The 22,599-nt window shown below is 37.1% G+C and overlaps 3 protein-coding genes across 3 annotated transcripts; 1 reads left to right on the top strand and 2 right to left on the bottom strand.

The window, feature by feature from the left end:
* The first annotated feature begins 2,034 nt into the window (after window positions 1–2,034).
* On the top strand, window positions 2,035–7,471 carry AAE14 (acyl-activating enzyme 14). Its single transcript, XM_059582977.2, has 10 exons — window positions 2,035–2,362; window positions 2,466–2,538; window positions 3,407–3,575; window positions 3,689–3,787; window positions 4,564–4,661; window positions 4,797–4,990; window positions 5,419–5,546; window positions 6,134–6,522; window positions 6,778–6,992; window positions 7,102–7,471. Exons 1-10 carry the CDS (start codon window positions 2,163–2,165, stop codon window positions 7,229–7,231), a joined length of 1,695 nt encoding a protein of 564 aa, XP_059438960.2. The 5' UTR covers window positions 2,035–2,162; the 3' UTR covers window positions 7,232–7,471.
* Window positions 7,472–12,312: 4,841 nt separating this feature from the next.
* On the bottom strand, window positions 12,313–12,780 carry LOC148588178 (uncharacterized). The gene has a single exon (XM_088514555.1). It carries the CDS (start codon window positions 12,778–12,780, stop codon window positions 12,313–12,315), a length of 468 nt encoding a protein of 155 aa, XP_088370681.1.
* Window positions 12,781–17,068: 4,288 nt separating this feature from the next.
* LOC148588177 (uncharacterized) lies at window positions 17,069–17,926 on the bottom strand. The gene has a single exon (XM_088514551.1). It carries the CDS (start codon window positions 17,924–17,926, stop codon window positions 17,069–17,071), a length of 858 nt encoding a protein of 285 aa, XP_088370677.1.
* Window positions 17,927–22,599: the final 4,673 nt, after the last annotated feature.

Genomic DNA, 22,599 nt, shown 5'->3' with positions numbered 1-22,599 from the left:
TCAGGCTGCACGATGGGGACTGGAGATGGGGTTTAAGATGATCCAGTTTGAAGGGGACGCCCGGAATGTGGTAGAGGCGTTCAACTCAAGCGTTCCGAACTGGAGCAAGATTGGGCATCTTGTGGAGGATATGCACCAGCTGTTAAACAACCTTTCTCAGTAGAAGGTAGACTTTGTGGGTCGTGAAGGCAATCAGGCCGCTCATACTCTAGCCAAATTGGCGATGTCTCATGGAGTAGACAGATTATGGTTGGGGGTTACCCTTGGTTGTATTCGAGAGATTGTTCATTCAGAGCAATCTGATCTTACAGCTTGATTATCCATCAATAATATATGCACTCCATTTCAAAAAAAAAAAAAAAAGGGGGGGGTTGGAGGATACTTCCTCCATACTGGAGGAAATTTCTGTCCATTTTTAATAGGGTTAACCGCCTTAATTGCTAACCACTAACCGTCTAGGACGGTACGGTTACCGCTAACCACCTATATATATATATATATATATATATATATATATATATATATATATATGAAATGACATTATTTTTATGTTTAAATATATATAAAAAAAAATGTATAAAACTCTAGAAACGACGTCGTATGTAGTACGGTATTACCGTGTTACCGTAGAAACGATGTCGTTTTGGTTTTTTCTGATTTTTTTTCTTCTATTTTTTTCTTTTAAAAAGCAGTTAGCAATTATTTGGCGGTTAACGGTTATCCAATTTTGCTAACCGTCTAGGCAGTTGCGGTTAGTGGTTTTAACCAATAACCGCTAACCGTAACCACATTTTCACTCCTAATTTTTTTAAGAGCTTTGATGATATTTTAATCGAAGTTTATTGTTTTATTGTTCGAAGACATAGGGTAAAATTGGAGCAACCAAAAGAAGGGGAGAACATTTAAACTTTAGGATAATGATTGACTATTAAAGTTTTTACTATAATTGTTTGGGGAAAATACTTTTAACCCTCTTAAAGCATTATTATTTGTGCATTTTAGCTTCCAAAATTTAAATTGTGACAATCAACCCTTACATGTTCACAAATTTTGGCAAGTTAGCTTATATGTTAACTTCTTTCTGTCTTTTTGAACGGAATGTCAGTCACATGTATCGTATGTGAATTTTTATCACATGAACTCTCCAGTTGTAATCAGCAATATGTCCATACAAGAAGAGGGGAAGATAAATTCGAACTAGCGACCTCCGCTTCTGAGACGTGATCCTCACCTGATTGAGCTACCCATTGGGACCAATGGTATTTAATGCTTTAAGTTTACCATGAGGTACAAAACGATCAAAATAGAGAGAGTTCAACTCACATGCAACATCAACTGCTATTGGGCCTCTTTTTTCCTAGCCGATCTAAAAATCAACATGCAACAGAAATTAAACGCTAAATAGTGAAGCATGAAATAATAAAAAATAGACTTTTCTCATCAACTATTATTACATTTTCATTTACGCCTTTAAACTTTTAAAAGTAACATTTTGTGTCACCACGTGTCAAATTAAACATTTTTCCATTTTTCTTTCTAAAAGACCTTTAAAATTTCTTAAAAATTACAATTTTAAAAAAATTAAAATTAAAGAAAAAAGAAGAAAAACAGAAAATACCAAAAAAAAAAAAAAAAAGTGGCCCTTTTGATATTAGTCCCTTTATTTTTATTTTTATTTTCAAATAGTTATCTTTAGTTTTTTATTTTAATATCTTCAAGGATATTTTGGGAATAAAAAGGCAAAAATATTTAATTTGACATGCGGTGCTAATTCAGGGAATTTTGATATCATTTTTTATTTTAAGTTTAAAGATGTAAATAAAAATGTGGTAATAGTTTTTAGGGGTTAAAGTATTTTCCAAAAATTAAAATGGAGTTTGAGGTTTCTGCTAACAGAGCAACCTAGGATGTCGTTTGAGGTTTCCGCTAAACTGTGCGAAATGATGTCGTTTCCTTTAGTAAGTGCGACTAAACGACGAAAATCAAGCACCAGATAAGTTACTGCTCTGTAACCCAATCATTTGTTTCCTAATTTCCTCAGCAGATAAGGTGACGATGGAACCGCGCTCTGTCGTTTACAGCTCCCTATTCAAACCGCCATAGAGCCGCAGAGCAGTGACTTCCTGAATTCGACGGAGAAGAATACCATCCATCCACGAGAAATGGGTAATTACTCAGAGGGCCACATTTGCCAGTGCCTCAGCCGCCTTGCAATCGCTCGACGTAATGCCGTGGTCACAATCTCCGGCGACCGGCAGAAGACCGGAGAGCAATTTGTGGAGGAAGTGCTGTGTTTGGCTCGTGGGCTGTTCGAACTCGGCCTCCGCGCCGGCGACATTGTTGCCATCTCTGCTTTCAACAGGTTCGAGTCCCCTGTTTGTTCCATTCGTTGAAGAGTTGCGTTTGTTAGAATGTTGAGAGCCTTAGGATGTATGAAATCCAATAACATTTGGTTTTTGCTCCAGTGATTTGTACTTGGAGTGGTTACTAGCCATTGCATTTGTTGGAGGAATTGCTGCTCCTCTAAATTACCGTTGGGTGAGTATGATTTAGTTGGACTTTTTTCGATATGGGTGAATGTTTTGTCCTTGATGACTTGAAACTCAAAAGTTTCGTAGCAATTGCATTTCAGGATTACTGTGTCCAGTTGACCATAGAGATTCCAGTGATTAATTGGGTTTCCATGTTTTAGTTTCTTTACTGTTTACATACGCAAGGAACTTGTGGAGATACAAGTTTTTTAATGTTTGCATTTCAAAATGTGCTAGTTGAAAGTACAATTTTTCAGTATTTGATAAAATTACAGTTTAACCTTTAAAATCGTGGGTTTTTAAAAACACACTCCCATACCCGCGATTTGAAAATGCGTTTTCAAATTGCAATTTCTTAAAAATGAAATTCCAAACAATTCATTTTCTGTGATTTAGTTTAAAATTGCACTCTTGGTATGAGAAATCACATTTCCAATCGCACTCTAAGAACGGCCTTATTCCAAATCCTCAAAGGACTGAGAAGAAAGAAAAATAATCTAGATTTTCCTGGTGAGGCTAGATGGGAAAGCTACTAGGAAGCTGTCCAACAATGTATGTCAAGCATGCTATATGCTAACACCCTACTCATAGTCTTGATCCAAATGTGGACCTTGTTTGGACTTAACAAAAGAAAATTACTAGAATAGGGTCACTAAGATTGGAACCAAAGACCTCGTAGAAAACCAGGCTATGATCCATGAAAAGACTGCTGTGTTAGTTAACCTATCAACCTAATTATGGTTTTTTCTGTTACACTTAATGTATGAAACTAGGTGGAAATTTTCAATAATAATTCTTTATACACAGGATTTGAAAAATACCCTTTACATATTTTACGTACTGCAATATCTAGATTTGTTTTCTTCAACTTGTAGAGCGTAGAAGAGGCAAGATTGGCAATGCTGGTTGTGAAGCCGATTATGCTGGTCACTGATGAGAGCTGTCAGCGCTGGTATTCAAAACTCCAAGACAATGACTTACCTTCCCTTAGGTGGCATGTTTCTTTGAATTTCCCCTCCTCAGATTTCATGAAGACATGGAATGGTATGCAATTTTTATGGTCATCTAAAGACCTTATATGAAGAAATGATGAGGAATGAAGCCTCAGCTTCTTTAGTTTATCTACCATTTTACAGTATTTTCCTTCATTTTTCCAGTATTAACTACAGAAACGCTCAAGAAGTATTCTATGAGGCCTCTACCACTGAACTATTGCTGGGCACATGAGGGCGTTGTTATAATATGCTTCACTTCAGGTATAAGTTCAGTTTGTCTTTTTATTTCCTTTTTCTTATATATTTTGTGGATTTTGATGTCATTAAAATAATTTCTGAAAGCAGACTTTTCTAAGGAAATCTCAAAGAAAGCAAGATATGTGGGTCAGAAAATGTTATTACATACTTTGCATAATTTTTTACTTTTCAAGAACTTCCAACAACTAAATTATAGATGGTTATCATGACTAATTTACACGGCCCTTATTGTCTTGAAATAGAAATCTGTTCTAGATAGCTGCACCCTTCCTTTCAACTCTGTTATATGCACGCACACTGCACTATGTCGAATTCAGCATCATAATTTTTCAGCCATTAATTGGCAACCAATGCCAAAGGCAGTGTTAAAGTTGCTCCAATGAGTATATATTTGCACAAATCTATAAATTCTGGAAGGATGTGTGAAGAACGGCCAGTGACCAGAACCATGGACATTCCAAGTACAGCATTATTAAAATATTGTTTGAGCTAATGGTAGGCACCATCAGTGGTAAAGTTTGAGAGCTTGGTAGGGTTTCATCAGATATTAAAAGTTCGTGCTAGTATTGTCTGGGCAAAAACTTGTATGGAATACACACACCAGTTCTGGTCTGCTTAAATTTTATTCAGTCAATGGTTACTATTCCACCAAGAATCACTTCGACAATGAAAATGAGTGACGTTATCAAAAAATATATATTAAACTGAATCTTAAATTTGAATAAAAATATAAGATTAAGATTTGTAGTTGTTTGTTCTGATTGTTCTGTTATCTTCAGGTACCACCGGAAGGCCAAAGGGAATTACCTTAAGCCATACTGCTTTGATTATACAATCCCTAGCAAAAATTGCCATTGTCGGTTACAGTGAGAATGATGTATGCCTTTTCTCATGATATGCAATTTTTTTTTCTTTTTAGAGTTATAATAGTTTCACATATTAGCAGGGTCAAACCATTAGTACAGCTCAAGGGAGAATGACTTCTGAATCTTTGTTGTGTGGGTATTTGCAGGTTTATTTGCACACTGCACCATTGTGCCATATTGGTGGTCTTTCATCAGCCATGGCCATGCTAATGGTTGGAGGTAGCCATGTCATAATACCTAAGTTTGAGCCTAAATCAGCCCTCAAAGCTGTAGAGAGATATGGAGTGACTTCTCTAATCACAGTCCCTACAATCATGGCTGATATAATTTCTTTAATCAGGTAAACCACAGTATCCTACATATTTTGGGACAAATATTTGACGAGGTTTCTCATGTGGGTGTGTTATCTTATGCAATGTTTTAGCATAAACTATTTCAATTATGTGTTAAAATATCATGTTTATGCGCTTTACAATAATAAATTTTTGTACTATATCTATACAACTAAGACATGAATTCTTTTGTCAATGTTCCTGCTAAGTTTACTCAAATTAACCCTGTCCTAACTATTTGCAGACAGTTATATAAACCCTGTTTTACTATTTTGTCTGGGCTGTCTCTTCTCAATCATCCATGTAATGCCCTTGTGCAATTTTCAAGTTCACTTTGGAATTTTATACTCTGCCCTGCCACAATACAGCTTAATGCTAGTAAATTGTATTTATGATGTATGCTAGTTTTCTCAGTCATTTTTGAAGGCTTTGTCAGGCAGAAGGAAACTTGGAAAGGGAAGGAGACTGTGAACAAGATATTAAACGGAGGTGGGGGACTGTCAATTGAACTTATCAAGGATGCCTCCGCATTCTTCCCAAGAGCTAAGCTTTCCTCAGCTTATGGTGGTTATCTCTTATCCCCTTTGCTCCCCCGGGTACTTAATATGATAAGTCCTGCTTTGCAGTAATATGGAATTTACAGATCTTAGCATGTGTATGGAAGCAACTTAAAGTAAGTTGCCATGTGTAGTAACTGACTGAATTACTAGCCTCTCCCATACTGGATCAGCTTGGGTTCCTGAATAGCTAGAATTGATGTTCTATGGATGAAATAACCATAGATATTTGACAATTAGGATGTCTATCTATATTGATGAGCTTGGTCAACTAGTTGTGAACAAGGGAAATATAAACAACTTAAGGCTGAATAAGGTTACTAAAGTTTTAGCCAAGCTTGAGCTCAACCTAGATGAGTTACATCTAGCCTATAGTCCTCCTAAGCCAAGTTCAAAGAGCCAGCACTTATGTCAAACTGTCTGTATCTACATATCTCTTGAACATAAGATTGCAACTATATGAATTTCAGATATATTACTGTTGATGGTTATTGACTCTATGAACATTAATTTACATTTGTCCCCAAAAATTCTCTTTACAATATATAATAATTTCTTGCTCTTATTCTCCCTTGTTCTGTTTAATTTGTAAAGGGATGACAGAGGCATGCTCTTCGCTAACCTTTATGACACTCTATGACCCAACAATGGAAACCTCCAGTCAGCACCTTCAGAAAGTTGCTAATACGAGATATACTTCGGTTCACCAATCACAAGGTGTTTGTGTTGGAAAGCCTGCACCCCATGTAGAATTAAAGATATGTGTAGATGGCTCTTCTCATGTTGGAAGAATTTTAACTAGGGGTCCACATGTAATGCTCAGATATTGGGGTCAAATTCCAGAAAAGGCATCTGACTCCAGCAATGAAAGTTGGCTTGACACAGGTGATGTTGGGTCCATTGATGAGTATGGTAATCTATGGCTCATTGGACGAGTAAACGGTCAAATTAAGAGCGGAGGGGAGAATGTTTACCCCGAAGAGGTAAGATAAGTTAAATTAATTTCTATTCTCTTTCTACATATTGAGGAAATCAATAGAAGAAAAGGGTATTAATAAAATTACGTTTTGCATTCTTTTGGAGTGGTCATGGAAGAAGCAAAAAAATGGGTCAAACGATTCACTAGGATTTTCTTTTCATGCAAGTTACATTTCTTCAATTTATTTTTTTAGTGTTGGTGGATATGTACTCCTATGTTGTTTTTACACTAGTAATAGTTGTTGTTTGGTGATGACTAGGTGGAAGCAATCCTATTACAACATCCAGGAGTGATTGGCATTGTCATTGTGGGAATTCCAGATGCTCGCCTGACAGAGATGGTTATTGCTTGTATTCAGTTGAGTGAAAATTGGTATTGGTCTGATAAAAGCTTTAAACACTCAGCTGAAAATAAAGGGCTAGTTTTATCCAGTGAAATTCTTCGGCACTATTGTAGAGAAAAGAATCTAACTGGGTATGTACTTCAGATGAATGATGTTGACTGCAGTACATGTCTGTGTTTGTGATGTATGTGTGTACTAAAATGGATGGCTAACTTAGTGTTTCCTTTTGTTCTTCCAAAGGTTCAAGATACCAAAGACATTTATTTTATGGAGAAAACCGTTTCCAGTCACAACGACCGGGAAAGTAAAAAGAGACCAAGTTCGAAGTGAAGTTATGTCTCACCTGCAATTCTTGCCTAGCAGTCTGTGACTATCTCACTTGATTGTTCAGAGTGCCATATCCAAATGTTTAGGTGAGTAATCTACCCAGCACGCGTATCTGAAAGGACTAGCTGCTGGTTTTGAACAGTGGATGCTATAATTAGTTCAATTTTCTCTTTTTAACTTTTCTATATTCATGTTGTAGTTAGACTGATCTAGCAACTCCAGAAGTCTTTTTGACGATAATGTGTATTCTTTGTAATAATAAATGACCAGAGAATGGCATATTCAGCTCCATTTCTAAAGAATTAGTTCTTTCTACTAAAGCACTTATCTGGTAGTTAGGCTGAAAATCTTTAAGTGACTCTTAAGTCTGCTAGGTTTGTGTATGAATCAGATAATCAGATGCAAGTGAGGATAAGATTCTGAAAATCCCAGTTATGTGGCGTCAGTTGATGGTTGAACCTAAGGAGAATGAGGAGCATGTATAGGGTTTTATGTTGTCTTGGCTAAGGGATCTGGCAAACAAGGCTAAAGGCAGTACATAGTGATTTTAGGTCTAAAAGGAGTTCAATGCTATGATTGTGCTGTGGAATGACTTACTTTGACTGGTGGAAACATGATACAACCTGGGGTAGTGGATTCGCAAAAACGACAATTCAAAAATCATAACTCTTCCTAAAACCAAGAGTCAATCAAGGAATTGAGGCCAAAGGGTTAGAAAACCAATCCTCAAGTGTTTTTTTTTATTAAACTAAGGCTGCATGCCATAGCATATATTTATACTACCTAGACTCCTAACCCTAATAAAACACTGAAAGAAAGCCGGTTTACGAAAAATTGTCATAGCCAGTTCAAACTAGTAAAAATTTCTTCACTTGTTCAAAGTCTCATTCAAACTGAAATTGGCACGATCCATTCTGCCAAGGCTTGTTCTAAAGCTCGTTCGAACTGATCTTGGAACGAGCTATTATGTCTAGCTTTTTCAATCTTCTCTTTTTAGGTAGCTTTGACCTAGTAAACATTGAAATTAGCAAAATTTTATAAAACATGACTTTGTAGGCTTTCGAATCAACTTTCTAATACCACCAAGCTTGCCATCCGACTTCAAAATCACGAGATACGAACTTTTTCCTAAGACTAGTATGATGGAAAACTGCCATGCATCAAAATAGCACCTGGTCTTGTAGGTAAAGTGATACTTTGCGCACATTAAGTACATAGTAATACTAGAAACCATATTTTTATCCTACAACTATCACACAATGTTAACGTGGCAGTTTCAACCAATACTAGAATCGTTCTTTATTAAAATAAAATAATAAAGCGTTGATGTTCATTTTCATGTCATCCCAATTATATAACAGTTTATTAAATATAACTATTCTATTATTTGTGTGTTTATATATTAGAGAAATGCTAGATATAACATCCATCCAACAAGGCTGACGTACACTCTCAACTAACACTTGAATTAATCTTTGTAAAATAATAATAAATAAATAAAAGATTCAATAGTTGATTTGGAGTGCCATGTCCACATTATTGGACAATTATATAAGATAAAAATATACTATCTAGCATTAATCTATATATAGACACAAATAAATATACACACATGCTAACAAGATTGAATGCTCAAATCCTTCACAAGCCAACATACTTTTTTTTTTTTTTTTTCATCTATTCAATGTTGGGGAAGGGGAAAGGGAAATTACAAAAAATAAATAAAACACAAAGACGACAGAGTTTTCCAAAGAAATGACCTGGCACAAGCCAACATACTTGAGACCACATAAAAAACCATTCAATTTTTCTAGGCTTACTTCTTTTAGTCATATGGTAATGAAAGTTGTCATTAATTCTATTTGGCAAAATTAATTTGTTAGTCAAGAAGTAAATGGGATTAGCAGTAAAAAATTATTATTATTATTATTATTATTATTGTTGTTGTTGTTGTCGTCGTCGTCGTCGTTAGATGACAATAGATTTTAATTGAGCCAACTGACACCCATCACAGGCCCCTTTTTTAGTAGGTGGGCACCTACCATAATGAAGTGAATACACTTTTTTTAGTGGGTTTAGATAATTAATGTGTTTCATTTACTGCACTCCTTACTCTAGTTAATTTAACCAAAAAAAATATGTTATGATAGGAATCAACATTTTTTTTAGGCATGCTATACTTCCACTCATCCTTTTAAGAATGATCACACCTCTAATTTTTTTTCTTTTTAGGTAATGAACATCTGTAATTGCCTAAACTTAACCTAGCTTTTGGATGGGATAATTTTTTTAGTAGGGTTGAAAATGCAGTTAACAGTTATTGGTTAAAACCGCTAATCGTAACTACCTAGGCGGTTAGCAATTAGTAACTCTAATAACCGTTAACAGCTTTTTAAAAGAAAAAAAAAAAATTTTAAAAAAAACATATCGTTTCTATGGTAATATAATATGTGGCATCATATATATATATATATATATATAAACACAAAAAAGACATTGTTTCATGTATTTTTATATAGGCGGTTAGCGGTTTTGAAAAAACCTAAAGCTGCTAACCGTAACCGCATGTCCGCACAAGTGGAGGGAGGGGGATTCGAACTAGAGATCTCCGCTTTATTAGGCGTGGTCCCAGCCAATTGAGGTACCTCTTGAGGACAATGTCCGCCTTTTCACCCCTATTTTTTAAGATTAATGAGAATCTTAAAATATTATTATGATTGGGTTGCATTTTACTAAAAAAAAAAAAAAAAAAAAAAAAAATCTAGATGTTTGTTAGAATATAGATTCTCCCCTAATTGTCTTTTGTTGGGAATGTAAATTCCCTTTAAAGATGTGGGAATCCACATTTCCTTTGCATTAGAATTCTTTTTTTTTCCTTCTAAACATTTTCATTTTCGCAATCCTCAAACCTTACAAAAACTTTTTAATTGTTGATCTCTCTAAATGGTATGAGGCCTTTTGAGGTAAACTCAATAATAAAACTGTGTAGGACCGCTTTGAGCGGGGTGTTACACACATGGTCTCACCTTGACAGTGGGTCAAGTACGAGGGTATTTTGGAGGTTTTGACCTCCTTCGTTAGGATTTTAATGGGTGAGTGACATTCCAAACTTTTAGAACTTGAAAACCCGACATTTCATCTTTTTAAACTTTTAAGATTATGATTGCAAAATTGTTGAAACATCAAGAAAGTAAGTGAAACAAAGAGAGAGAAGGGAATAACATCAAATATCTTTGTATATGATGTTCTCAATTAAAGATGAGTGGATTTAACTTTATTTCTTTAATTCTTTTTATCGAATAACAATAAGACTTTTTTTCTTCATTACTGCTACTATTTGGATTTCGGGGCCTTTATTTAACAATGGGCTTAGGCAACCATTTAACTAACCTAAAGCTTGAGCCAACTCTTATGTCAGAAAAAATGCTAGATTCTCCGAACATGAAAGTACTCTCACATGAGAGTACCCTTCTTTCTTAGTGAGAAAGAAAGGGCAAAAAAAAACACACACTATGTTGTTTGGCAATCGACCAATATTGAGAATGTTCTATGTTGTCTAAATATTGTCATGTCATTGTTGAATGGCATAATTGAAGAAAAGAAGGAGGTAAAAAGAAAAAGGAAAAAGTTTTGGAGGTCCTCCAAGATTGGGCCTTCTTCCTTTTCTAGCTTTCTTAGTTGGTAATAAAAGCTTAGGATGCCCGCGCATTCACAGGCAAAAAGCAAGGTTAGTGCTTTTGTTTTTGGAAAAGTTGTACAAGGTTGAAGCCTTTGCTCCTAAGTTTCCCCATATACACAAACACAAACATCCTTATTAACCTAGCATTGAATGAAGAACACTTCATCTTTCATGTTTATCCACTCCTTATTAACACAATGTGTTAAATATTCTTAAGTCTTCTAAACTACCTGTCATTTTAAAAAGAATTTTGCAATTTGATAGGTGTGACACTTGCATCAAACTACTATTTTGTGTCAAAAAGGCTAATGCAATAGAGTTAATTGTTAGAACTTAGTTAGAATGGATGAAAAAAATCAAATTTGACCAAAATCTTCAAAAATACCCTCTCTATGATTATTGAAAAATGAAATTTGCCCTTTATAATTATTAAACATAAAATAAAATAAAAATAAAAATAATAATTTGATACATCAAATTGAGTGCTTTTAAACTTTAGGGGTGATTGCAAGGACAATGAAAGTTCATGAGATTAAATGAAGTTTCTCAAATAAGAAAAGAAAAAAAAATACTGTAATGTTGTAAGCTTGCAAGTTTCATTTTCTTTTTTTTTCTTTTTTCTTTTTTTGTTCTATTCAAATTAGGAAAAGCAGGTTATAAGAGATTGAACAGCCACAAAAGGATCGGTACCCCAACAACAAAGCCCAAACGAAAAACGCATGCAGTATAGAAACAGAAATGAACAGTAGGCAATGATTTTATTCATAATCTCAAATGAACCATAAACAAGTAGAGCATTTTCAAATACCGCACAAGACGGTGACAAATGGCAAAAAGACTTGGTAAAGAGTTCCAAGGGATAAAGGCAACAACCACTTTAATGCATTGCTTGATTGGTATGACAGAAAACAAAATCATGTAAATATAGTGTACTTGAAGAGAGAAACATAATGATATTTTGTTAAGCATAAATAATTCTTATAGGATGCCTAGGAGTAAATCAAACATGAAAATTTTATATTCCATAGAATCCTATCAGATTCATAATTATTTCAAATGTGGGTTTAGTCGCATTTTCGATTTTCAAGAATCTAAATTTCATGCATCACATTCTTGAAAATGTGAATGCTAGACAAAGCCGGCTTGATAAATTTTGATGCCTAAGGCAACAAAATTAGGTGAGGCATTTTTATTCTATTTAAATATTAATTTTAAAAAAAAAATCAATTTTATCCATTTTTAAGATGCAAAATTACTAATTAAATTTTCATATTCAAGTTTTTCCAACCTGCACAAAGAAAGACATTTCTCTAACATAAGATCAATTAGCAGCAACAAATATATAAATAAATTCAATAATTCATGATAATCAAACAAAAGGAAACTAAGGCAAGTGGCTAGTTTTTTTTTTTTTTTGAATGGGTGAGATCACTTTATTGAACAAATCAAGTAGGGATTACAGCCTTCTCAGAAGCAATGAGCTTCTGAATACAGTTAGGTGGATTAGAAATCCACAACTCATCTTTGTTCTGTGTTATTGCTAAACGGGCTAGCTCGTGAGCTACCCGGTTTGCCTCCCTAGGAACATGAGAGAAACTCCAGTGAGAGAAGCTCTGGACATTTGAGCGTATACCAGCAATAATGTGTCCCTTCGTACTCCAATCCGGTTCACCAGACGTCACCGCCTCCACTATCACTTTCGCATCTCCCACAAAGTTGATCCAGTCATACCCAAGGTCAGAACATAGTTGAGTCGCTTCCAGAGCAGCAATAGCTTCAGCATCCGTGGGTTCCAAACATCCCTTTCTGAAACAACATTTCGCAGCAACTGGATCCCCTGCATGGTTCCGGATTATCACGCCTAGACCCCAACACCCTCGTGAACGATCCACTGAAGCATCCCAATTGGCCATAAGCCAACCTATTGGGGGAGCAAGCTACTGGACCTGGTGAATTCTGTCTCGTGTGGGAAGGACCGATGCATGCACAGCCTTGTAATCTAACCGGGCTGAATTCATATGGCGAATAATCTCTCTCGGATGCCAGAGACTACCCCCATGCACCAGGTCATTCCTGCGTAGCCAGAGTCTCCGTGCAATACCTACAAACTGCAGAAATTCCTCTGCATCACAGCGCGTCTGCATCTTCTCAACTAGCTGGAGGAAAGACGGTTCCCTGTATGAACATTTCTGGAAAATTCTTGCGCCCTCACTCCATACGTCCATAGCCGAGGGACAGAGCCACAAAATATGCATAGTCGTCTCCTCTTCTTGTTCAGAGATTGGGCAATTTGGTGATTCAGTGATTTGCCGCTTGAATAGATTAGCTCGAGTGGGTAAAATGTCATGGCACGCTCTCCACATAAAGTTCTTCTCAGAATTTGGTATTGGCAATTTCCATAACCTCTCCCACACCCCACCGAGTATATTCTGAGAGGAACCTGTTGCTTGTCTCGCCATTTCAATCTCCTTTTGCAAGTGGTAGGCACTACGGACAGAAAAAGTGCCCTTTGCTGTACCCCTCCAAATAAGAATATCTGGCTGGTCACTACGGCTGATGGGGATAGAGAATATGAGCTGGGCCTCGTCTGGAGAGAATAACTGATCCACCAATGTCGTATTCCACCACTTTGTTTCTCCATCTATAAGGCTGCTGACCGTGGCATTTGGATCAAGCCCACGAGGATGGGATTGTATCTTAAAGGTGGAGAATTTTGGGATCCATCGGTCTTGCCAAATGCGAATACTTTCTCCATTACCCACTCTCCAAATTAATCCTTCCCGAAGTAAATCACAAGAGCCCTGAATGCTTTGCCATGCAAACGATGATCGCTTCCCTGGTTTGGCTTCTAAGATTGAACACTCAGGGAAATACTTTGCTTTCATTATCGTAGCAATGAGGCTATCCGGCATCTTCCACATTCTCCAACATTGTTTTGCGAGGAGGGCCTTATTAAACTGTGTGAAATCTCTAAATCCCATTCCTCCCTGCCTCTTTGACACCCCCATACGACTCCAACTCATCCACGAAATTCGCCTCTCCTTATCCTTTTGGCCCCACCAAAACTTTTGCATAAGTGAGTTTATCTCCGAACATAAAGCCTTCGGTAGACGAAAGACACTCATGCAAAAAGTCGGTATGGCTTGGACTACCGCCTTTAATAAAATTTCCTTTCCCGCTTGAGAAAGGAATTTTAGCTTCCAGTCCTGGAGTCGTTTCCGTACCCTTTCCACTATATTCCGAAAAGCGGCAGTTCTCGATTTGCCTACCAAGGCAGGGAGACCCAAATAAGTATCATAGTGTTGTGTGGCAGGGATCTGAGCAAACTCCACAATTTGAGATTTTTCTTCCGGGGGCGTATTGTGACTGAAAAAAATCGCAGTCTTGTTTTGGTTCATTTTTTGTCCCGAAGCTACCTCGTACAAGTGTAGAATATGTGACAAGTTGCTCCACTGTGTAATACTTGCCCTGCAAAAAAGTAAACTATCGTCGGCAAAAAGGAGGTGAGTAATAATGGGTCCCCTCTTGGAGGTGGGAACTCCCGTTAATAAACCATCACCATTTGCTCTCGTCACCATAGCACTGAGCACCTCCGCACAAATTAAGAACAGGTAAGGAGAAATCGGATCCCCCTGTCGAATACCCCGCGATGGAGTAATATTTCCACAAGGTATCCCATTAACTAGGACTGCATATTTTGCGGATGTAACACACATCATAATCAGATTGGTCCACCTATCTTCGAAGCCCATCCGCCCCATAACTGCCGCCAAGAAGTGCCATTCCACCCGGTCATAGGCTTTACTCATATCGAGTTTGACCGCCATGAAGCCCTTCTTACCCCTCATACCCGTATGCATGGTGTGGAGTGTTTCATAGGCCGCTAGAATATTGTCGGAGATAAGCCGACCCGGAATAAATGCGCTTTGTGTCGGGGAGATAATCTCTGGGAGCACTTTTTTCAATTTGTTGGCTAAAACTTTAGAGATTATTTTATACAACACATTGCACAAACTGATGGGCCTAAATTCCGTTACGCACGACGGATTTTTAATTTTGGGAATAAGAACAATATGGGTTAAATTCAGGGCTTCAGGCATTCTTCCACAATTAAGAGTATGAATAACCGCATCACATACCTCATCTCCCACAACATTCCAATTTTTTTGGAAAAAATCAGCGGTAAATCCATCCGGGCCCGGTGCTTTGAGAGGACTCATTTGAGCAAGAGCCGCGTAAACCTCTTCTTTTGTAAAGGCCTTGAGCAATTCAGCATTCATTTCCCTAGAAACTCTGGGTGTAAGGCTCTGGAGACAAGGTTCCAAGTCTCCTTCAATCCCTGCTGTAAACAAGCCTTGAAAATAATTAACAAAGGCCTTCTCCACCAGATTGGTTGACTCCCAACGTTTCCCCGTTTCATCAATGATTTCTTCAATAAAATTCCTCCTCCTTTTAATATTTGCACATTCGTGAAAATACCGTGTATTGCGGTCCCCGTCGATGAGCCATGCCTCTTTAGCCCTTTGTTTCCAGTGGGTATCTTCTTGGTCTAGGAGAAGTTGAAGTTCATTTTGCAGAATTTTTTCCTCTTCACTGGTCCGAATGCCTTCACACTCATTAAGTTCCAAAATTCTGCCCTTTAGCCAAGCCATTCTTCCCCCAGGGTCTTTAAGATTTCTCTGCCATGCAACTAGCCTATTCTTGCATAAAGTCAATTTTTTCTCCACCTTACTCCACTGGTCGATATGAAGGTTTTCTGATCCCCATGCTTGCTGAATTAAATCAGCATAGCCCTCCACTAACGCCCAACTAGCTTCATGCCGAAAATTTTTGAAAGTCTTCCGGCCCCCCTGTTTTCCACTTAAGCACAAAAAAATTGGTAGGTGATCCGAACCCAAAGCGAAACCCACATTAATCTCAGCCTCCGGAAAGAGATCCCTCCATTCTTGGTTCGCCACCCCTCTATCCAATTTTTCTTTAATGAAGGCCACCCCATCTCTACGGTTATTCCATGTATATTTGGGTCCAAACCAGCTTAATTCCGTTAAGTCACATGCCTCCAAAGCTTGTTGGAAACGCCTCATTTGACTTCTATTTTTCCTACGGCCACCACATTTTTCCGATGGAGTTAGGATCTCATTAAAATCTCCTACGCAAACCCATGGAATTGGGCTAAAATGCGCCAAGATTTTTAAGAGTTCCCATGATTCATTTTTTTTGTTCACATCCGGATGTCCATAAAAACCGGTGAACTTCCATTTTATACTATTTGGGCGAGTTTGAATTTCAGCGTTAATATGATACTGGCTGAAATTCTGAATTTCCACATTGATCGTATCTTTCCATAGCACTGCCAAGCCTCCTCCCTTTCCAATACAATCCACTACAAATAATCCGAAGTAACCAAGGTTGCACCTGATTAATTCCAATTTGTTTCGACGAAGTTTGGTTTCCATAAGGAAAACCAAAGTGGGATTCTTTTCCTTCACCAACCGACGAAGGTCTCGAACTGCTCGAGGGTTCCCAAGCCCTCGACAGTTCCAACTCAAAAAATTCATTGCGGTTGGCGGGGCTGCAAAGCAACCGCCGCCGATCCCGATCCATTAACAGTCAAGGAGCTGTTTGTTTTTCGACCCTTTTCAGCTGGATTTCCTTCCCCCACCAGACCTCTTCTTTTTTTCGATCCCTGTGTGCCTGTGTCCTCATCATATTTTCTTTTCCATGTCACCAAAGCTTTTTCAGGATTTTTATTAGCTTCTTGGGCTGCTTGGACAGTCTTAGTTACTTCAGCAATTAATGGGCCTTTGAAGGCTGATCCTCCTGGGCTGGCCTTTGGCCCTACTCCACCTTTGGATTCTCTAGGTGGTTCCTGCAGACTTTCCTTAAATCTGTCCCCTCCCAGCTCACCCGCGCCTCCAATGAAATCCTGCTCCTTTAAATGGAAACCCTTTCCAATATCAGCAGCTATTGGAGATTTTTCCGTAGATAAATCCCGTGAATTCCTCCTTCGTAACCCAGCATTGACTTCTTCCATGAAATTCGCAGATTTTTCAGTCGTTACAGATCCATGAAATTCATTGCGATTTTCTTTCCCCCCAGCAGTTCCGTCTTTTCCGCGCTTTCCTTTGTTGGAATGAGCATGTGGGCTCACCGGAAGATCCTCGCCGGAGACGTCTGAAGCCACTCCCTTCTCCTCCGGTGTCATTTTTGGGTTTGGTATCTCTTGTCTTTGTAAGCTCTCCTTGTATAATCTTCTACCAAATTTTCGGCTCCCATCATTCCGGAACGGGCTGGGTGTCTCCCGTGATTCCTTTCCCCCCTCCTTGTTGGTGACGGTGCTCTAAGTTCTGGGCCACAGTGACCCATGGCTTCATTATTTCGCAAAGAGCTTCTCTTTTGGCACCCTCCTCTACCATGTTGGATGACTCCACATTGAAAGCAATATTTTGGTAGTCTTTCATATTGGAAGGTAATCCACTTCGAGACCCCCTGGAGTTTCACCATTCTTCCTCTTGAAAGAGGTTTGAACAGATCCAATGAGACTTTAACTCTTAGACATTCCCCCCATCCTACTCCATCCGCGTCAGTGTCAATCTCCTCTACAACTCCCATCGTTGCTCCAATCTTACGTCCAACCTCTCGCCCCATGCAGACCAGCGGCAGGTTTAGCATACGTACCCAAAAAGATGCCCGATCAAAAGGAAAAGATAAAGGGGAGGATCGGCCATCAAAGTCCTCAACTAAAAACAGTGATCCCTCAAAGACCCACGGTCTTCCTTCAAGAACCCTTACTTTATCTCGGTGATTGTCAAATTCTATCAAGAATACGTTATCTCCCAGCACCTTACAAGTAGTGGATCCCAGAGGTTTCCACCAACTCATCAGGGATTTTTTGATGGTCTCCTTGCTCACAAGCCGATCCGCTACAAGTTTTCCAACCACACACAGTTTTCCCCGTGCGGCTACCACTTGTACGTCGTCAGATTCAATTTCGACCTCCTCGTGCTCCTCGTCCAACAAGGGATGATTCGGCCAAGGTTTGTTTTGGTCTCCCTCCATACTGCTATCCTGAACGATTGCAGTATTACGTAGTCCTTCCTATATCACAAGAAGATAAGGAAAACGGCTCCTTCTCCTCTAGGTAGATCCTAGCGAGAAAACTGATTTGGAATTAGATCCTAGCGAGAAAACTGGTTTGAATTTCAGTGCTTGCCTTCCTGACTAACATCCGTCCAGCAAATCCGATCTCTCCCTAATGGCCTTAACGAACAATAGGTAGCACCACCCCAAAGGCTACACCCCCTAGTGTTCCCATTAGTTTTTGCGAGATTGGATTTTTTCCGGCGAATGGTCAACTTTTCCAGCAAGTTGCTCTCTAATTACCAAGTTGCATTTTTGGTAATTAGAGAGCATTAACTAACCTTTCTATCAAATATGGAATGACTAGGTTAAAAAGTAAATGACCTAAAACGTGGAAAAGAAGAGCCAAGACAAAGAAAATCATGAAATTGGAAAATATTCAATGAAAGATTGAAATTTTAAGAGAGAAATATGGAAAGTCATAAAGAGTGAGAAGCAATAATAGTAATTGGTTTATTCCAACTCTCTCTGTAAATGGTGTAGCCAATTAAACATGAGCGGGCTTTTAATTCACCTCTTTAGATTTCTCTAATCTCTTGTTTTTTTTTTTTCTTAGGAAATGCTTGACTTATCCTCCTTGATGATTTGGCACTTTTACAGTGATACTCTTGAAATTTAAAAGATTGCCGTGTCGACTTCTCATATTTTAAAATTTTACAATTTCACTCATATTGTTAGGGTTTATGCTTAAATAAGACGGTAAACATGTCAAATGACCATTTTGTCCCTATAAAACTAATAAAAATATAAAATTGCCCTTAATTGAAAAAAGGCATATGATTGTGGACCTGCTGAACCATGGCATGACCTTGATAGTGGGTCAAGTTCGAGGATATTTTGAAGATTTTCACCTCCTTTGTTAGGATTTTGATGGGTGAGCAGTGGCGGAGCCATAGCAGTCTTTGTGCACCCCCAAAGATTTTTAATTTTTTTTTCTCCAATGGTACTAGCGGCACCCCAAAAATTAAAAAATTAAAAAAAATTCTTTTTTTTCCTTTGGACACGGCACCCCCGTACCCCAGCCCCTCTCTCTCTCTTTTTCCTTTTGATAGCCTCTCTTTCTCTCTTTCTCTCTCCCTTTCACTTTCACTTTCTTATCTTCTTACCTGTCAACAATAATTACTAATTTAAGTGGTCTTATAATTTGGATATTTTGGTTATTAAATATTGAGAATATTGATTGTTTGAATTTAAACATTTAATTGGAGAATTTGACACAATTCTAAGCTCCAAATTAAGAAAAAAAACCAAAAAAAAAAAAATCAGCAGCACCTACACTATGAAATGTCTGGCTCCGCCACTGCGGATGAGTGACATTGCAAACGTTTAGAACTTGAAAACCCGACATTACATCTTTTTAAACTTTAAGACTATGATTGCAAAAGTGCCGAAACATCAATAAGGTAAGTGAAACAAAGAGAGAGAAGGGAATAACATCAAATATCTTTGTACATGATTTTGTCAATTAAAGATGAGTGGATTTAACTCGCATTTGTTTTTTAATTTCTTTAATTCTTTTTATGGAATAACACTAAGAATTTTTTCTTCATTCCTGCTACTATTTGGATTTCAAGGGTTTTATTTAACAATGGGCTTAGGCGACCGTCTAGCTAAACTAAAGCTTGAGCCAACTCTTATGCTGGAAGAAATGTTAGATTCTCCGAACATGAAAGTACTCTCCAAACATGAGAGTACCCTTCTTACTTAGCGAGAAAGAAAGGACAAAAAAAAAAAAAAAAAAACCTTACATTAGTGGTTTGGCAATCGACCAATATTGAGAATGTGCTATGTTGTCTAAATATTGTCATGTCATTGTTGAATCGCATGATTGAAGAAAAGAAGGGGGTAAAAAGAAAAAGGAAAAGGTTTTGGAGGTCCTCCAAGATTGGGCCTTCACTTCCTTTTTCTAGTTTTCTTAGTTGCTAATAAAAGCTTAGTATGCCCCGTGCCCGCGCATTCACAGGCAAAAAGCAAGGTTAGTGCTTTTGTTTTAGGAAAAGTTGTACCCCATATACAATAAAGAACACTTCATCTTCCATGTTTATCCACTCAATGTGTTAAATATTCTTAAGCCTCTTCAACCACCCGTCATTTTAAAAAAACTTCGCAATTTGACAGGTGTGACACTTGCATCAAACTACTATTTTGTGTCGAAAAGACCAATGCAATCAAATTAACTGTTAGAATGGATGAAAAAAAAAATCAAATTTGACCAAAATCTTCGAAAATACCCTCACTTTGATTATTGAAAAATCAAATTTGCCCTTTATAATTATTAAACATAAAAATAAAAAATAAAAATAAATAAAAATAAAAAACAATTTGATACATTAAATTGAGAGCTTTTGAACTTTAGGGGTGATTGCAAGGACGGTGAAAATTCAAGGGACTAAACAAAGTTTCTCTAAAAAGAAAAGTACAAAACATTGTAATGATGTAAGCTTGCAAGTCTTTTTTTTTTTTGGTTCTATTCAAATAAGAGAAAGCAGGTTATAAGGGATTAAACAACCACAAAAGGGTGGGCACCCCAATATTAAAACCCAAACGAAAAACGCAGTACATAAATAAAAATAAACAGTAGGTAATTGTTTCATTCATGATCTCAAAAGAACTGTAAACAAACCGAGCATTTTTAAAGACCGCACAAGACGATGACAAATGACAAAAAAAATTCAGTTAAGAGTCCCAAGTTGTAAAGGCAACAACAACATTATTGCATTGCTTGATTGGTATGACAGAAAACAAAATCATTTAAATGATGGGCTTCCTCAGGAGGACCCCAACTAATATAGCCATTGTTTTTTCCCCCCCTCGATCCCTTTTGAACTTACTTTATGGTAAAGCATCATTGAACAAAATTTTGAAACAGAGAATCATTAGAATGAGGGCAAATTAGTCTTCCACAATGCTGTCCCACATTCCCATCAAAAAAACTTTTATTGGTGGGTCGAATGCTTCAAGCTTGTTTGTTAAATGGCACCAAAAGTAATGGGGAAGGAGAAAAAGACACAATGCTAGCGATGATGGTGAACATGATTGTTAGATAAACAACTGGACAAAGTGCTGTCAAAGATTCTTAAATTAAATCTTGGTCTAACTAATAAAGAAATGTAAAAATAAATAAATAAAGCAACACAATTACTTACATCTCCAGTCAACAGTAGAAATGGGACTCTTGCTTGGACCACCACCTTTAATTCTTTAAAGTCCCAAATTCTCATTGCTTTATTCTCTTTCCATTTGAAATTGTATTTTGTAAATTAAAAGTCTGATTTAAATAAAATTGTAAGAAAATGTATAGTTTAAAAAGGCTTATTTAGAAAATTGCGGTTTAAAACGTTAAAAAAATTGCGTTTTCTATAGGGTTGGTGATTTTTAACATAATCCGCAAACTCAACACGAACCCAATATATAGTAAGTTAAGATTGAGATTCATCTAACTGCTAATCGCACTAACCGCTTTTGAAGATGGTTAGCAAAAACTGCTAACCGCACATATATATAAAACAATGTCGTTTTTGTGTTTAAAATTTTAAATATAGATAAAAATGTATACAAATCTAAAACCAATGCCGTATGTAATATGATATTATTGTATTATCATAGAAATGACATCGTTTTAATTTTTTTTTTTTTTTAAAAAAAACAATTAATAAAATTTTTGCAGTTAGCGATTATTAAAGTTACTAACTGCTAACCACCGATTAACAGCCTAGGCGGTTACGGTTAGTGGTTTTAGTCAATAACCGCTAACCGTCACTGCTTTTTCACCACTAGATTAATTAAATGATTCAAGTTATAGTTTATCCATACAGTCTTATACTTAGGACTCGACATGACCAAAATCTGACACGTGACATTACGGTTGACAATTTTACTACCAAACTCAACACAAACTTGACACGAAATTGGTAGATTATGGTTAAGGAGTCTAACCTATTTAATTAAATGGATCAGATTAAAGTTGACTTATATAGTCTTATACTTATATCTCGACACGATCTAAACCCGACAAAAATAGAAATTGACACCCCTAATTTTCTAATCACAGGCAAAGAAATGCACTTTAAAAGGCTAAACAACGACTTTACCAAATTGTTGCATTTTTAAAAAATCGTTATTTTTGAAATTACAAATCCAACCCCAATTCCATCTCTCCATCAAAACTTATCTAAAAACCAAAAATGACAACCATATAAGTTTCCATTATGAAATGGCCATCCTATCATCTTTCATTGACTTGCATGTGATCTATGTTGAAGTCCCTCTCAATTCTCATCATGCCAATCCAACCCATTTTAATTTGAGGTCCCATTTCTAAATAATGATGGTGATTGAAAATTCATAGAATTAGTCAAATGGTTAAACAAACAAAAAATCGAGACAGATTTTACTGTTTTCATGATTAAAAAAAAAAAAAAAAAACCTAGTCAACCTCCATCAAATGGATTTTACAAAGAAGTCTTATTATTTTTTATTAGGGGTAGGATATGAAGTCATAATGGCAATTCCCTGTAAATTAAGCGTGTTTTGGGGTTGATTATCTACTTCCTCTCTCCCGCTCACCAAATCCCCCCCACCCCAACCTTTTT

The sequence above is a fragment of the Corylus avellana genome, chromosome 1 (genome assembly GCF_965113065.1).
Source record: "Corylus avellana chromosome 1, dhCorAvel1.hap1.2, whole genome shotgun sequence".
In the NCBI taxonomy this organism is placed as follows: Eukaryota; Viridiplantae; Streptophyta; class Magnoliopsida; order Fagales; family Betulaceae; genus Corylus; species Corylus avellana.
The sequence above is the reverse complement of the archived record's forward strand: the minus strand, read 5'-3'. Positions and strand labels throughout refer to the sequence as shown.